The 18,295-nt window shown below is 31.5% G+C and overlaps 1 protein-coding gene across 4 annotated transcripts in view; it reads left to right on the top strand.

The window, feature by feature from the left end:
- The window catches only part of LOC140447618 (uncharacterized), a 46,398-nt gene that overhangs the window by 13,848 nt on the left and 14,255 nt on the right, over window positions 1-18,295 (top strand). For 2 of the 4 annotated variants that reach the window (XR_011951616.1, XR_011951615.1), the window contains exons 2-4: window positions 667-773; window positions 14,553-14,689; window positions 15,209-15,591. Coding sequence is in view for 2 of the 4 variants with exons in the window: in XM_072540375.1 (XP_072396476.1) it covers window positions 667-773 (107 nt within the window). In the remaining 2 variants the exon portion in view is untranslated. Of the gene's footprint in view, window positions 1-666; window positions 774-14,552; window positions 14,690-15,208; window positions 15,592-18,295 lie in introns of those variants that run through there. The other 2 variants (XM_072540375.1, XM_072540374.1) reach the window with 1 other exon arrangement.

The raw sequence follows: 18,295 nt of genomic DNA, 5'->3' as shown, positions 1-18,295 counted from the left end.
TTAACCTCCCAAAACCTGACCCCCTTAAAACTTATTTAAAAATTTTTTCTTTTTAGTTTAGCTATAAAATGGGTTAAGATACAATATACTTCAAGCATTTTTGTTTAAAAAGTAGCTAAGTTGCCGTAAATAGCTGTCTAAATATTCATACGCTAGGTTTTCATAAAGCCATGATTTTATTATTGGAAAATATACAATAATACGAACAAAACTAATGAACTAACGAACGTTTTCAAAGAAAACTTAATATTATAAACAAGAGAAATTTATCTCAGGTGGTACAATCTAAAGTAGTCAATGTGAAGTCCAACATTACATTTGTTGCAAATAAAAGTTACGTATTTAAGTATGGCATCTTGCACAATGTCTCTGTATCTCAATGATCAAATCTGTTAGTAAGTTAAACAATTTTTTTTTTTTTTGAAAAAAAAGATCAAATCTGTCATATCGAGCTTCATCAAGGACATTTGAGGTTCTTTAAGGTGTAAGAGTATGAGTTTTAGGTGTTGATAATATAGGAATTACTATTTGTTAAATAAAATCTATTTGTTTTGATCTTTGGAACTTCCGATGTACAGTACAATATTATCAGGGTACTTAATTCTGACACTAAGTAAATTAATTTATTTATTTAAAATTTTGATATTAATTTAATTTATTTATTAGTTATAGAAGTTAAAGATGAAATTAAGGAGGAAGCTGAGCATTATGAGCAAAGCCATGTACAGAGTCAGTTATCTACATCAGTTATGTTGGAAGACCTTAAAGATCAGGTGAGACAAATAATAAAAATATAATATCTCCAAAAAAAATTGAATATAAACAGCTATTTATAAAGTTAATAATGAATTTTCTATGTTTATCAATTAGATTTACCATATATCTTAACCTAATGTATTTGAACACCTAGTGAAATATACCTTCTTGTTGGTTTTTATATAATTTTAATTTGGTTAGTTAAGATATTTAGGAACAAGAATTAAAACAATTTATTTTTACTGCAAAAATATTACCAAGTAAAACTTAACATCATCTTTCCATGCATCATTCTGTTTGCGTTTATCCCTATACGAGATTGACTTCCCTAATTACATGTCTACAAGTTTATATCTTGGACCCATATCAATCCCCTTTACAGACTTGTCCCATGTAAACTTTCCCCTTCAAGTGTTATTTGCCCTTTCTCTCCTACTCCTAGGAACTTGTAACTCAGCAACTATTGGGTAATTATAATTTGGATATTGAACCTTAGCCATGTTAACATTTGCACTCTCTTTTGAGTGCAAATTAATTGGTGCCATCTCTACGCATCTAATAAAGCATTCTCATTTCGGCCACATGCATTCATTGTCACTCTTCCTTCCATACATCAAAGCTGGTCTTATGGCAGTTTGATGGAATTCTCTTTTTAATTTCATTTTAATCTTTCTGTCATATGTCAAATATGTCAAAACACTGATCCATCACACTCTAATCCTAGTGCATGGATCTCTATCCATTTCTCCAATAATATGTAATAACAATACTATACTAAATTTCAATAAGCGACGCAGGGCGTGTAAACAACGATAAAATTGTATTTTAGTTGGTACAGATGTTAAAAAATAATCATATTAATGAAAATTAATGACCTGTGGGAGTTTTTATCAGTTCTTCTATCAGGCGCAGCCCCCTGCGAATGGCGATACTCTCTGGGTATTTTTAGCGTAACACGACGGCTAACTAATATCGGAAGGACTGAAAACCTGGGAAAAATGACTGCCGAAGAAAATTGAATTATTGCACAGGGATATTGGACAAATTACGGAATACATCCGAGGAGTAAGAAGTCGAAAAGTAATTAAAAGAGCTGAAGAAATAATTCTGAACACTCCAAAACACAGACAACATGATCCAGAAACCAACACAGCTCAACACTGCCTAAACACATTAAAACAAAAACTCTTCGTTTATTCAGGTGGCCTAAGGAGATACAAAGTTAGTAACAACAAATGCGACAATATACTTTTTGAGCATGCAGAGAAGGCTTGTAAATGGCAGAAAGGCAAATGTAAATAAATTCTACCCAAGCCAAGAAGAAACTCATGAGTTTTGGGAAAACCAACTTTCGACGCTAACTACTGATAACAACAATGCTGGATTGATTGAAGACACGACGAACAACTGTCAACACTATAGGAATATACCTTATGAACCTTTCACCACCGAAGAAGTCTCGAGCATAATCAAAGAGCTTCATAACTGGAAATCTCCTGGACCAGACGGAGTTAAAAAAAACTTCTGGTTAAAGAAGTTTTGGAGTGTTCATGAGCTTTTAACAGTATTAATTAATCATATTATTTCTTTTTTTACACGAAATATCATCATTTCTTACTCAGCGAAGCTTTTATCTAATACCGAAGGATCAAAATAACACTGTCTTCCAACTTTGTACAAATTGGTCACATCCTGTCTAGCCCGGCGTATCTACCAATACTGTGCTCCAAACAACATCATAGATCTTTAACGATAAGAAAGGATGCGCTAAGGGCTCCATGGGTTGCAAAGAACAACTTATTATCGACGCAGTCATTTCTAACCGGGCATACAACAAAAAAAGGAACCTTTTTACTGCCTTCATTGACTACAAGAAGGCTCTTATTCAGTGCCGCATGAATGACTTATAGATATATTGAAAATATATAAAGATGATAATCTCGTGACCTTTTTGGAGCATATAATGGCAGAGTGGAAGACTAAAATTCACCTTCAAATACCTGGTGAAACCAATGTCGAAACTGAAGATATCCCAATTCACCGGAGCCTTTTCCAGGTGTACTAGAGTCCACTTTGGTTTTGCCTAGCGATGAACCCACTATCTCAGCTGCTGAACTCCACTGACTCAGGATTTAGCATCAAAAATAACAATACTGTTGTGGCGAAGCTTAATCATCTGTTGTATAGGGATGATTTGAAATTAATGGCTTCCACTCGAAACCACCTAGATCAGATGCTAAAAACTGTAGAAACTTTCTCTAATGATATCAGTATACATTTTGGACTAGAAAAGTGCCGTATACTAAATATAGTCAGAGGAAAGGTTCAGTCCGCAGGTTTCAATACGCAAGATGGCCACAACATCGAGGCAATGGGTGAAAATGATATGTACAAATATCTCGGACTAAAGCAAGCGCGGAAAATTGACCATAAACAAATGAAAACTGAACGAACTTCCGAGGTCGTACGAAGAGTAAGGCAACTAAATCGGTCATATCTTAATAGTAAAAATTTGTTTAAGGCATTAAATGCGTATGGCTGTTGCGCTGAGCTACTCATTTGGTGTTATAAAATGCTTAAAAACGGATATAGAGGGTCTTCAGCGGAAAGTAAGAACACTTCACACAAAGGCGCAAAAACACCATCCATGCAGTGCAGTAGATATCAAGGGACATAGATGAGCAACTGAATAAACAGGTTGCCAATTTAAAAACTTATTTTCACGTGCAGGCTGAGACATCTACCTTACATCGAGCAATTTGCGCAGTAGATGATACAACGCCGCTTAAATTGAGGGAACAAGAAATGCGTATAAACCACTTGACTAAGCAAGAAAAAATGCGCACCTGCATGAGTAAACCTCTGCATGGGCGACGTCTCAATGAGATCATCCAAGAATATGTCCACAATATAGCGTCGAACTATTGGTTGACATCAGGAAAGATGTTTCCAGAGACTGAGGGCGTTCTACTTGCCGTTCAGGATCAGGTTATTCCAAATACAAACTACCTGGAGTATATTGTCAAGGACCCTCAGGTCCAAAACAACAAATGCCGATATGGATGTCAAGCCCAAGAAACCATTAAACATCTTACGGGGGCTGCCAGGCGTTTGTCCGAATTGATTACAAATAATGCCACAACTCAGTAGGAAAAATTATCCACCAAGAACTAGCTGACAAATTGGGGGACTACTCCAAACCGACCATCTTCCTTATTATCACCAGTGGCGCTTAATAGACCGGATCTCATACTAGTTAATAAACTTACTAAACAACACTTATTGATGTGGCGATAGCTAACACCAATCATTTGCTTGTTAAATATAACGAAAATATCGCCAAGTACAGAAATCTATAAATACAAATTAGGAGACAATGGAGATTGGAAAGTACTCAAACAGTACCTATTATTCTATCTATTGCTGGTGTTATTCCCAAAAACCTCCTAGAGAGCAAAACAACTGGGTCTAAATGAACATCTCTATAAGGCCATGCGAAAAGCTATACACGCGACGTCCAGATGTGTACGAAAATTTTTGGGAAATACTTCAGCATACCAAGCCACCTAGGGCTCGATAACACGGAAAGAGTCCCACCAGAGCTCAATCCTTTTGATGCCGTAGGGATCTGGGATGAGTGAATTTTCCCCTTAGAGGGAGTAGGAGCCGTATGGCTAAAGATTTACTATTTGGGTAATGAAGTATTGTACTCTAAATCGATTTGTTAGTAATGTTTTTGTCGTTTTGATGGTTAAACGACAATTTATGTTTATACTGTTAATATTGAACTAGTAATAATTATTTGTTGTGCGTTTTAAAACTACTTAAATATTTATTTTTAGTGGGCCTGCGTAGCGCAAGCGGTAGGATGCTTGCCTCGCATGCCGGTGATCCGGAGTTCGAATCCTACCGCCGGCAAGAACAACTAGACATTTTTAAAATGTCTATAGGCCCCAGGTCGACTCAGCCTGAATAAAATGAGTACCTTGGGTAAAACCAGGGGTAATAATAGGCGGTTGAAGCGTAGCACTGGCCATGTTACCTTCCTTGTATACCGTAGGCCCTAGATATAGCAGACTATCCTGCTATACTCCCAAAGCCGCGAGCGGTATAAAACGGGAGACTATTATATATATATATATATATGAATTATATATATATATATATATATATATATATATATATATATATATATATATATATATCTGTATAACGACTTTAAACTGTATTCGCTATACCTATGCAAGTTCCGAAGAGTAACACCTAGTGACATAAATCAGCGAAGGTATTAGCACTATTAATATTTTAGCTTAATTACTTTTATTAACTTTTTATTAACTTATATTAGTTGCAAATAAAGTGAGTTAAACTAGTTAAGTTTGTTTAATACAATAATTATTGTAATATATATCAATAATTAACTTACAAACATTTTTAACTGTAAAAATTCATAAGTATATTTTTACCTTTAGATTTCATTATTTGACATTTAAGATTGAGGTTATGAGGTTGTTAAAGGGTAAACATTGTATGTACTAAATAAAAATAAATATTAAATTGCAGTATTACTATTAATATGGATGCAATAATAAAAACTGGATTCCAGAAAATAAAACATATAATACCTTTTCAACCAACTATCATCTGCACTGTAAAATACAATTAATAATTGCATATCATATCAATATTTTGGTATGATAAAGAAACCTTTCAAAGAAACATACATCACATTGCTTTAAATAATTAATTCTTTTCCTGTCAATTTTTGGGTGGCGTAATCTGAACTTAAAGAAATTTTTTTAAATTTGAAAAAAACATAAAATTGTAAACAAACTTGAACCGCCATGATTATTATCGAAATTTACACTTTAAAGTTAACTTTATATTAAATTTACACTTTAAAGTGAACTTTAATTTAATGTTCACGTCAAACCTATTAAGAAATCGGGCGTAAGAATGCAGAATTTGGGTTATGTTACTTACTTCTTGTTTATTATGATATAAATCCTCTTTTCTTGTTGCATTAATTTGTGCTTAGAAGTTGGAAACCGATAGAACTTGAATTTACTATTTTTTGTTGTATTTTTACAATTTATAACAGCATTTGCGAAATCCCATTTTCGTCAATGACTACTTATGTAATATGCTAATGAAGTTGCAAGATTTCACCGCTGTACACGCACGATCGTTTCTCGTATCCCCTCCAAGTACTTGCACACAGTGTTGAAGACAAAAATGTCGTCTACTGATTCTGCTAATAAATTAGTTGAAAATAAATTGAGTCCTTTTCGAAAACAAACTAAAAAGGCTCTTAGCGCTGAAGCGAAAGAAATAATTTTAAATGTATTTAAATATGAAACAATAGAAAATTCCAGATTAGTGGTTCAAGATATTGTAGAAAAGTGGCGACTAAAGTTTGAGTTGGTTATCGAAGTGTATTTACGCTGATTAAGGAATATAAAACTAATCATTAGTTCGCTTGACCAAAAGTATATGACTCGGAAAAAAAAAGTTTGAAAAAATAGATGATTTTGACAAAAATGCAATTAGAAGGCAGGTTCATAATTTTTTTATGAGAAACAAAATACCCACCGTGAATGGGGTTTTAAAGGAGGTGAATGATGACCCGCCAAAATGAATGACTGCCAAATTTTACGAAAACCACATTTTATAGAATATTAAAAGAATTTAATTTTCAATATTAACGCAGGGGAAAAACGCCCTTTTATTAGAAAGAGAAGACATTGTGGTGTGGCGACGAGAATATCTTGAGCATACAAAATCTAAAATATGGGTAGACACTACAGTCAAATCATGTAAACAAGCTTTTTTGGATGGATTAACAACGGGATTAAAAAATCCTTCAAGTAATTTATTACATTCTAATTCATACCGTAATTCATTACCGAGGGCCGAAAGTCCCTGAAAACTTCTATAATGTTTATTTTAATAAGTTACAGGGGTGAAAAAAGAGAAAATTTAGTGTGATTTTGAATTTCCAATATCTTATTCAAAAAAACGTTTTGTTTATTCTAAGGGACTTTCGGCCCTCGGGAATAATGTAATCTTTCATTCTGCGTTTAAATTTTTAAAAAATATTTGTTAGTTTTCTCAGGATTCGAAAAAAATGAATGCATTTAAAAAGCATTGGCCCGAAATTTTGCGCCTACGCTCTTAACGCAACTAAACCGATTTTCGTAAACAATAACTATGATTGTTTAACAGTAGTTTCAAGTAAGAGAGTACCTACATAAACAAACATAATGGCTATTATCGTTTATGTGTATATTTATTGAAGTGAAAGAAACTAATGAAGGATATATTTATTATAACTTGAAAAATAAACTAAACAATACAAATAGTAAATCGTACTTACATTTACATTACACGTTATTATTAAATCGCGAATCGTCTAAATTGACATTTAAAAACGTAAGTTTTTCTACTTTACTTCTTGTTAACTGTGTTCTTCTTTTATTTAAAATTAAACCAGATTTTGAACATGTGTTCACATTAACAATACTTTATGAATATAGTGGTTAAGTTAGGATATACATAGCGATGGTTTTTCCACCATTGTAATGGACTCTCGATACAGGTGTACGTTTAGATGAGTCATGTCCAATTAATTGATCAAAAATACATCATGGACTTAAGCCATCTTTGTCGGTTTCTTTTTCTTGTACTGGTTGATTTTCAATAGTACAATCTTCTTTTTCTTTTTTTATAGAAATAACCAGCTTCTTAACTCTTTTTTTTTTTTACCTGCATTTTTATCAGAAAATCCCTGCACTTTAAATCGTGAATCCATAAATGTACATAATGACAATGTGCCACTCTGTTCTATCCCTCTAAATCTTTTTGCTAAACCCCATATTAGTAACTGTCCTATGTCGGATAATATGGATGTAAGGTTACCGTATGCTAAAATTTTATTGCAAGATTCTTGCAGGCAGCGTACCATAACAATAACTACCCTTCAAGTATTTTTGGCCACTCATTGTACTTGTTATTTCTTTAAAAGTCCGTAAAATTTGGGAAAGTTGAAAACAAATAATCCAGTCTTCATTATTTAGATTTGGTCTAAGTCTAAGTCTGTATTAACTAATACCAATGTGGAACGGATTGCCTCTTCTAACTCGGTCATTCTTTTTAACATGTTATAGGTAAAGTTCTACCTAGTTTCCACGTCTTGGATAGGCCGTTTGGGAACTTTGTTATGTTGTAATTGATACTTTAAAATTGATACTTTCTGAAGATAAGGTACTTTTTTTGAAATGTGTTTTTTGCCGGATTGTCGAAAAAAAGACTTTTTATTTTATCTATTTGTACACGACAGCATTTAAGTGCGTCCGCCACCAATAAATTTAACGTATGAGCAAAACAATTTAAATGTTTTCATTCCAAAACATCTTTAATAGCTTTGACCATATTTGAGGCATTATCAGTTACTGCAAAATTTACTTTTCGTTTTAGACCCAACTGATTAATAATTTCACTAATTTCAAAAGCGATGTTTTCTGAATTATGGTTTCCAGAAAAATGGCAGCAGCCTAATAAAACCGTTTTAAATTCTAAATTTTTGGTTAAATATTATCCTGTTAATGCGATGTAACTCTCAGTTACTCTAGATGTCCAGAGGTCACTAGTAATACAGATATTTTCTACTTCTTTAACAACTTGTGATCTAATAATTTGCTCAGTTTTGATATAACATTCCCGAAGTGATGAACCTGACAAAGTTTTTCTTGTTGGCGGTTTATATCCAGGAATCCACCCTGCACACTTTTTAAAAGCTCTTTCTTCAACTATGGAAAACGGATGCAACGAGCCTTTGCATAGGTTTAGTAAATCCATATCTATTTGTTTCTTTTGTTCTAAACTAATATTTTTATTAATTGAAGTATCCATCACTTTCGAAAATGCAGATCAATCGTAAATCGAAACTCATTCATTAATCAGAATACCTAGTTATTTTATTGTCAACGTCAACCGATCGCCCGACTGTCCACTGTCCCGAAAGAGTCACATGTTATTTTTAGTTTTGTAGTAGTCTCTCAGATCAACTAATCGTCCTCGTCGACGTAAAGTGTTCGTTGCTCCTCTGTTTACATCTACACAAAACGTAGTTTTTTTGAATCAATTATCAACTAGTTGGCTTACCAGTGAGAAACTGTAGATTCGTAAATGACAAATAATGATTTAAAATGCAGTGATTTTCTGATAAAAATGAAGGTAAAAAAACAAAAGAAAGAGTTAAGAAGCTGGTTACTTCTATAAAAAAAGAAAAAGAATATTGTACTATTAAAAATCAACCAGTAGAAGAAAAAGAAACTGATAAAGATAACTTAAGTCCATGGTGTATTTTTGATCAATTAATTGGACATGACTCATCTAAACATAAACCTGTATCGAGAGATATAAAAGAAGTCGACATGTATTTGTCTGATGATATATTACCCACAAAAAATTTCGAACGGAGATTGGAACTGTCCATTACAGTGGTGGAAAAACCATCGCCATGTATATCCTAACTTAACCACTATATTCAAAATTATTGTAGTATTGTAACAAAATCTGTTCCTTGTGAACACATGTTCAAGATCTGGTTTAATTTTAAATGAAAAAAGAACACGGTTAACAAGAAAAGTGGAAAAACTTATGTTTTTAAATGTCAATTTAGACGATTCCCGATTTAATAATGTGTAATGTAAATGTAAGTACTATTTACTATTTGTATTGTTTAATTTATTTTTTCAAGTTATAATAAATATATCCTTCGTTAGTTTCTTTCACTTCAATACTTATACACATAAACGATAATAGCCAATATGTTTGTTTGTGTACTCGCTTATTTGAAACAATCCACTAGTTACTAGTATACGAAAAACGGTTCCGATAAAAATGTCAACGTCCCACCTCTAGTTACTTAGGTATAAGGTGGATCGGAACCAGAGATGTATAAAATATCTCTGATCGGAAATAATCGTATCACTAATGGGCAATAGGCGTCTATTAGAAATATGGAGGGGAGACCAAGGGGAAATATGATTGTTATCTTTGTCTATTCGCTGAAAATATGATTTTATATCTGTTTTAGATATCCTGTTAAACTATACCGACCATAAACTTTTACCTACACTGTATATATATATATATATATATATATATATATATATATATATATATATATATATATATATATATATATATATATATATATATATATATATATATGCAAATTACTTAGTTCTCGGGAAGAACCGCGTTGAGAATTTATTACTCGACGTTTCTGCATCCATTTTGGAGCCATTATCAAGAGTGATACGGTTCGGTTCGAGTTCGGGGTCTCAATCTGCCTACTCCCCTCACTCGTGACGTGCCTGAGCGGTGTGGGCGGGAGGTCGCTGAAGCAGGGGTCGCCATGTTGCCGGCAATCGTTTCGCGTCATCGCGCGTGTTCAAGCTGTTAGGCCGTTTTTCGATTTCGATAGCTTCACGAATAATTCTCGATTTTATGGAGCGGATGGGGGCGATGGTTTTTGCTTTTTCGAAATCTATTTTGTGGCCTGTTTGAATATGATGTTGGGCTAGGGGTGAAGTAGTATCGGAATGTTTGACAGATATAGAATGTTCGTAATTACGGTTATGGATTCGTCGGTTTGTCTGTCCGATGTATGTACGTGGGCAACTGAAACAGGGTATCTAGTAGACACCATGGTCTTCATTAGGGATTTGGTCTTTTACGGATCTGACGAGATTGGACAACTTGGAGTGAGTAGTGAAGATGGTTTTGATATTTAGAGGAAGAAGAGTTCTACTGATCTTGTCAGTGACACCTTTAATAAAAGGTAGAAAGATTTTGGGTTGATCCGGCGGCAAGGTTTCTTTTTTGGATGGAATGGGGTTTAGATGTCTTTGAATGCTCTTATTGATTTGGGTTTTGTGGTAGCCGTTTTGTAAGAGTGTTTGTCTTATTGAATTAATTTCGGATGACCTATGATTGTTGTCGCTACAATCGTATTTTTATGACCATCCTTATTTAGTTGACTATTTAATAATTTAGATAAACTTTTAATCTAACAATAATGATAAGTAATATTAACTTGTTCAATGTCAAGTGGATCAGGCGCATCATAATCGTTTAACTTTTGAAAATATAAATTTTCAATCATTAGCAAATTAACGTGTTGCTGTAATTTACTTTTAGATAGACGTAACGGAATTATATTAAATTTGTTTCCGATTAGCTCCAAACCATAAACATTTATTGAAATATTATTAAATTTTTCAAAAATTGCTATTTTATTAAATTTAATTGGAATTTCAAGTCCTTCCAAATTTAAAACTTGACTATAATGTGGATATAAAGTAATCCGATTGATGCATTGATTTGCTGGATGTAATGCACTTACTATGCTCCAGAAAAAACAAGCTTCATCAAAATTTCTAACGTTTACACATTTTTTATTAATAATTAGTTGAGGGAATTGAATATAGCTCGAACCATTTCCAATTTCATACCTATTAATGTTTATCTTTAAAGAAATTACTTTACTTAATGCCCAACCCGAATCACGTTCTTGAAACTCTGATACTTTGTTTAAAATAAAATCAACTATACGTTCCTAAAACCATTTATTTAAATCAGTAGATTTATTTATGGTTGCATATGGTGTGTGAAAATATTTAAAATCTATCGTTTCTTCATTATCTACTGTTTTTGTTATAAACTTGCCACAAAAGGTACTGTTAACCTTAATTATGTTAAATCTAGATAAAATTAACAAAATTTTAATTTTAAATAAAGACATAGCATCATTTAGAAACTGTAAAACATCTTTATGTTTTAAATTCACTATTACACCACTTTGAACCCTTTCTTGATAAACTGACACTAAATCTTCCCATTTAACTGTATAAGTATTTTCTTTTAATGCTTTAAGCTTGTTATAAACAACTGTTAAATGACTTAATTTTGTTTGCCACATGCGGATATTTTCTATTTCAAAATTTTTTGTTTTTAATGCCTTAAAACATAAACTAATTGCAATATCAACATGTTTAAACCATGATTCAATTTCTTCAACAGTAAAATCATAATGTTTTTATAAAACTTTTTAACTAGTTTGTTTACATCGTTAGCAAGTCTTTCTGACATTTTAAACTAACACTCACCTTAAGATTTTATAAATTTAAATAAAGCTGCCGGATTTCTTTTGCCTGTGTCCTTTTCTCCAATGAATACTAGCGAATACCTTCCATTTCCCAATTCCAAAATATGAAATTTTTACCACCTCGGTAGATCTAGGTGGTAAAAACACAACCTTATCATCCACTTCCAAAACAACAAAATCTCCGAATTTCGATGCAGTCACATTAGCGTCAGAAATTTTGTACGGAACATTTATCTGAAGTTTTTTTAACTTTATGATAGGTTTTCGTTGTCCTTCTAAAGAAGAAACTCATTTAGTGCTTCTAAATCCATTTTTTCTTCTGAAAAAGTCACAAATTATCAAACTGTTAACACTTAAAACACTTAACTTACCGTTAAATAACACACCGAGTTAAATTTAAATACCACTAACTGAGATACTTAACGTAACGTAATGCTATCAGTGAAGACTTTCAACCTACTCTGAAACGCTGTTTGCTTCAGCCTTTTATAGCAATTCTAACACATGTCAAGGATATCCGGTATTAACCTTGGTATTGACCATGACATCAACCTTTGACCTTAGACCTTTGATTTTTGATTATTGATGTTTGACATTTGACCCCACCATTTAAAATTTATACTATTTGCCTTACCATAGTCTATTAGCTTATACAATGTACTAATTAATAAATTAGATTTAATTCTTTTGATTCTTCAATGTGAATAGACTTGATTTGAATCACCCTATATTTCTTCGGTTAAGAATTAACACTGTATTAATCACTAAACTAGATTTTATTCTTTTTGATTCTTAAATGTGAATTACCCTATATTAATTAAGATAATAACTTATAGATATCTCCTGTCGACTTGTATATTTTAAAATTTTTTATTGTGGTATTAAACGCTTTAAATTTAAAAAAAAATGATTTTTCATCTTTTTACACATCTTCGATTTGAATCGCCCTATATTTCCATAAGTTATATACTAAGATCTCCTCAGTCTATTTGCCTTTTGTATAAATTTTGCTTATTTATTTGATTACACATATTCTTCAAGATAATAACTTTTGGATAACTCTTTTCACCTTGTATATTTTAAAAATGATTATGTGGATAACTGAATTGCTAAATAATATTCATCTTTTTTATTAGACTTGATTTGAATCACCTTATATTTCTTCGGTTAATAATTAACACTACATTAATTACTAAACTAGATTTCATTCTTTTTGATTCTTAAATGTGAATCACCTTATATTAATCAAGATAATAACTTATAGATAACTTCTGTCGCCTTGTATATTTTAAAAATTAGTATTTGTTGTATTAAATTCATTAAATTTAAAAAATTGATTTTTCATCTTTTTATACATCTTCGGTTAATAATTACTAAACTAGATTTCATTGTTTTTGATTCTTCAATATGAATCACCCTATATTAATTAAAATAATAACTTATAGATAACTCATGTCGCCTTGTATATTTTAAAAATTATTAATTGTGGTATTAAATTCTTTAAATTAAAAAAAAAATAGATTTTTCATCTTTTCACACATTTTCGATTTGAATCGCCCTATATTTCTATAATTTCATCTTCTCATTATGGTCCGCCTTGGATGCGTAAAGATTTCCTTATCCTCGTTTCAAGATTATTAGTAAAAGTTTCGGTCATCGATTGCGTGAATGAAGATCTTAGCGGTAAGCGGCCTCAACGACGGGGTCATTGATCAGAAACTAAAAAATTCAGATTAGTATAAGACATATATACTGTTAGGTGTCTCTGAAAAGCCAATTTTTTTCTTAGTTTCAATTTGTTTCTAGTTTTTAGAACGTCTTGCTACACGTTGAAAAATAATGCTTTAAAATAAATAGTTACTTGCATTAATCTCGGGCTGAGTCTAACTCATCTCTTCTCAATTCTGTTTTCCTAATGATAAAAGAGAAGTATATTCTTTAAAATATTGCCAAAAAATATGTATGGATTTACCAGAAGGTTAATAATGGTTTTTGGATATAAACCTTCACATTCTTTTGACAAATAAAAAAATTTATTTGATTTGTCATTCACCTATCGTACTTTTTGACTGCATTGAGTTCATTTATCTTTGATGTCAATGTTCTAAATGATTTTTGGGTACAAACTTGAACCTTTAATAAAAATTTAACCAGTCCTTATCCTATTATAATGTTCTAATTTTATTGAGTGCATTTCACTTTGATGTCAATTCTCTAAATGATTTTTGGAGCCTTTACATTCTTCTAACTTTTTCATTGAGTTCATTTAACTTCGATGTCAATGTTCTAATTGATTTTTGGTCAAAAAGTTCTACCCAACAGATATAAGGTATTGACTTGTAGTATTTTCTAAATTTGCATGGAGTTCATTTAACTTGAAGTTAACGTTTTTAAGTTTTAATTTTTATTTTGACTAAAGTTTGCTGCACTTTGCAGGAACGTTAATCTGAACCTAAGTTTTACTCTAGTTAAAGTTTGTTGCCCTTTGCCGTTAATAATTTTTTTTTCAAGCCAAAGTTCATTTCGCTTTTGCAGTCAATGTTTATTCAACTTAATTTTTATTCTTGTTAAAAGATTCTAGACCTAGGTACCTGTCCTTTATAGTACATTCTATTTTTAGATTAAACGGAACTTTCAGTCTTTGAAGAAAATTCAGTGAAAATGTCTAAAACATAAGAATACAACAAAACGTACAGGTTAAAAAAGCAAGAATAAAAAAACCTATACCTAACTTTTGCTGAAAACCCGAAAAAATCTGTAAGTACTTTTTATTTTGTATTTATTTTTTAAATATTATTTTCTACTCGCTTAAAATATGGTTAGGAGCTAAAATTGTTTAAAATATTCTGTTTTATATATTTTGAATTTATCTATGTATTATTATTTGGGTGCTATATTAAATTGTTTTAAACCTTCTATTTTTCGATACTATTTTCTAATTAATTATTTTGCTTAAAATTTATTCAAAAGTTTAAATTGTTTGGAAACTGTTTGAATATTGTTTTCCAACTCGCTTAAAATATGTTTAGAAGCTTAAATTATTTAAAACATTCTCTTTTATATATTAGATTTATTGTTTTAATGCTATTTTTTATCTCACTTAAAATCTATGTTTTATTATTTGGGTGCTTTATTAAATTGTTTTAAACACTCTATCTTTCGATGCTATTTTATAATTAATTAGTTTGCTTAAAATCTATTTGAAAGCTTAAATTGTTTGGAAACATTCTGTATATATTTTTTAATAAATTATTCTAATACACTTTTTTGTTTTAGATTGACCCTCGACTCAATAAAAAACTTTCAGTGTTCAGCTGCACTTCCTCTTCAGATGCGTCTTCAGCTTCCTTAAAAATTCCACTAACAACAGATTGGACTCCTCAACGAATTGATACGTTTTATAAAAGTTTGGAAGAAAAATACGCGAATATATACGGACAATTTCAATCCTTTTGTTTATTGAAAGATAAATTAAAAAATTAAGAACAAGAACATCAAGAAATTTTAAAGAAAGGAAAAAAATTGGACATTGAAGTGAATGAAAATTTACAAAAAAAAGATCCGAAAACATGATAAAAAGCTTAAAAGAAGATAAAATTTTTTATTCGTTTAAGAAATAGTGATTGTATATATTTGTAATAAGTTTAAGATTAGTTATAAGATGCATTAGTTTCTAAAAATAAATTTATTTTTTCTAGGTTTTTTTTTTTTTTTTTTTAGAAAAAACATATAATCCACATCAACCACGAAGGGTTGTTAGTGGAGTAACGTACACAAAAGTTCATTTTATTTACATTAAATAGATGTATATAAACGTAAATATTTTAAATAATTTATTACATGGTCAGTGTTTATGGTTAAAGTGGTTTTGATGTCATCTGAGATTCCATATTTTCTTCGTGGTACTGGCAGTCAATCAGAATATACTTCACCGTCAATGGGAGAGAACAGTTTCTGCAGGTTGGAGAAGGTTCTTTGTTGATTAAGAATCTATGGGTCAGTGCAGTGTGTCCAATTCTTAGTCGGTTAATTATTACTTGATCCCTTCTATTGGATGGATTATTCAAGATGGTCTTCACAAGGGGATAAATCTTATATAGTTTGGTTCCTGAATCTTTCCAGTAGTCTTGCCATATGTTCATACAGTGGTCTTTAATTAGGTTTTTGAGATCGGAATATGGGTAATTTATTGTTTTGGTTGTGTATTGTGAGTTTATTCGACTTGTGTTTGCTAGGTTGTCCACTTTCTCATTTCCAGCTATTCCTACATGCGATGGTACCCAGATAAATGCTACTTCTTTTCGAGTTGATTGAATTACATTTATCTCATTTTTTATAGCCCGAAATATAAGGTCTCGCCTGTGAGGATGCAGCAGTTTGTAGGTATGGATATAGTGTGAGTAGTGTATTTACAGTAGTATGCAGCAGCATGTCCGTCATGAGCTTTAGAGGCATCACTGAAAATTTGGAGAGGATTAGGATAATGAGATATCACTTCGGAGTACAAGTGTTTAATGAAAATCGGATTTGTAGTTGATTTGGGGTATTTTGTGAGGGTTAAATCAATGGTAAGTGGTTGGATTATCCATGGAGGAAAATTTACACTGACTTGTAGAGATCGATTTAGCTTATCCATATCAAAGTTAGAAGATTTTATTCGTTCTATAAGGGGAGTACTATTTTTAGTTGGTTTTGTAGAACCAATATTCGGATGGCAAATTTGGGAGCTAGCTTTAATAGGAGCTCTGATTACATTTATGATGCTATTAAAAGCCACTAAAAATAGGGTTGGACTAAAAATGGATCCTTGAGGGATTCCATTATCTAGCATTTTTGGAGAACTTATAATTGAATTCCGTAATTATTAAGTGTTGCTAATATAGAGTGTTTCCATGTCTTATCAAAAGCCTGGGTTATGTCAAAAAATATTGCAATCAACTTCTGATTGTTTGCAAAGGCTTCATTGATTGAGGTTTGCAGTGAAATATGATTATCTAATGTAGACCGTCTCTTGCGAAAACCACTCTGAAATGGGGTAAGGAGATCTTTTGTTTCTAAATACCATGTTAGACGGAGATTTAGAATTTTTTCCAGTATTTTGCACATGCTGCATGTGAGAGAAATAGGACGGTACGATGAGGGTATATCTTTGGGCTTATTGTTATATTTTGGTCGCTAGAATTTTCTTAAAGTCACTAAAGGTCGCTAAAGTTTCACCAATAGCTTTTTTACAGGTGATGATCTCATTATATGTTAGTGCATTGATATGCCTAAAGGAGTTGGTACCTTTAAGTTTCCGAATTTTAGACCAAATAACCTGTGAAGGTGTTGATGAATTTATGGACGTAGTCTTTCCAAGTATCTTTTTTGCTTTTTTTCATAAGATATCTTGATTCAGCTCTGAGTTTTTTAAAATTAAGTAAGTTTTCGTCTTTATTATGTTTTTTAAGTTTATTAAAGGCATGTTTACAAGATGAGAGTGCTTTTGCAATTTCACTATTCCACCAAGGTACGGGTTGCCTTTTACAGGGTTTTGTCTTTCCTATATTTTCTAAAGCTGCTTCTATAATAATATTTAAAGAGGTGATATCATAATTTATATCATTGCTTAAATGGAAGTTTTCAAGTTTATTATTGATATAGGATTGATAGGATGCCCAATCTGCATTTTTTAATTTCCAGGACTGATATATTGGGAAATCAAGGGGATGAGTGTGATCTGATGTTATAGAAATTGGAAAGTGGTCACTATTATATAATGAGTTCAAAGTGTTCCATGACAATGTAGTTGAGAGTGATTGACTGCATAAGGATATATCAATGGCGGAAAATGAACCGTTATAAGAATTAAATCTAGTTGGATTCCCTGTATTAAGTAACAATAAATCAGAACAATCAATTAGGTTTTTCAATAAGTTACCGTATTTATTAGTTTAGTGACGTCCCCATGCCGGGTGGTGGCAGTTCATATCTCCTAAAATTAATTTAGGATGTGGAATTTGGTCTATAAGATTATTTAATTCGTGCGTATCTAGATTACTAGGGTGTGGTAAATAAATGTTACATATGTTAATCTTTTTATGATAGGTAATAGAGACTGCTACAGCTTCAAAATTAGTACTTAGCGCGATCGGTTTAGCTTCCAAATCAGTTCTGGTGAAAATAGCTACTCCACCACTAGCTTGTTGAGCTATTCGATTTTTTTTAAAACATTGAAAATTTTTTAAATTTATTATTAAAGTTATTAATGTTATTTTGTTTAAAGTGGGTTTCTTGAAGACATAGAATTAAAGGGGAAAGCTTGCCGATTAGTAGTTTTAACTGTTCATAATGGGTATAAAACCCATTTATGTTCCATTGCAC

Source organism: Diabrotica undecimpunctata, chromosome 8 (genome assembly GCF_040954645.1).
Source record: "Diabrotica undecimpunctata isolate CICGRU chromosome 8, icDiaUnde3, whole genome shotgun sequence".
Classification (NCBI taxonomy): Eukaryota; Metazoa; Arthropoda; class Insecta; order Coleoptera; family Chrysomelidae; genus Diabrotica; species Diabrotica undecimpunctata.
The sequence above is the reverse complement of the archived record's forward strand: the minus strand, read 5'-3'. Positions and strand labels throughout refer to the sequence as shown.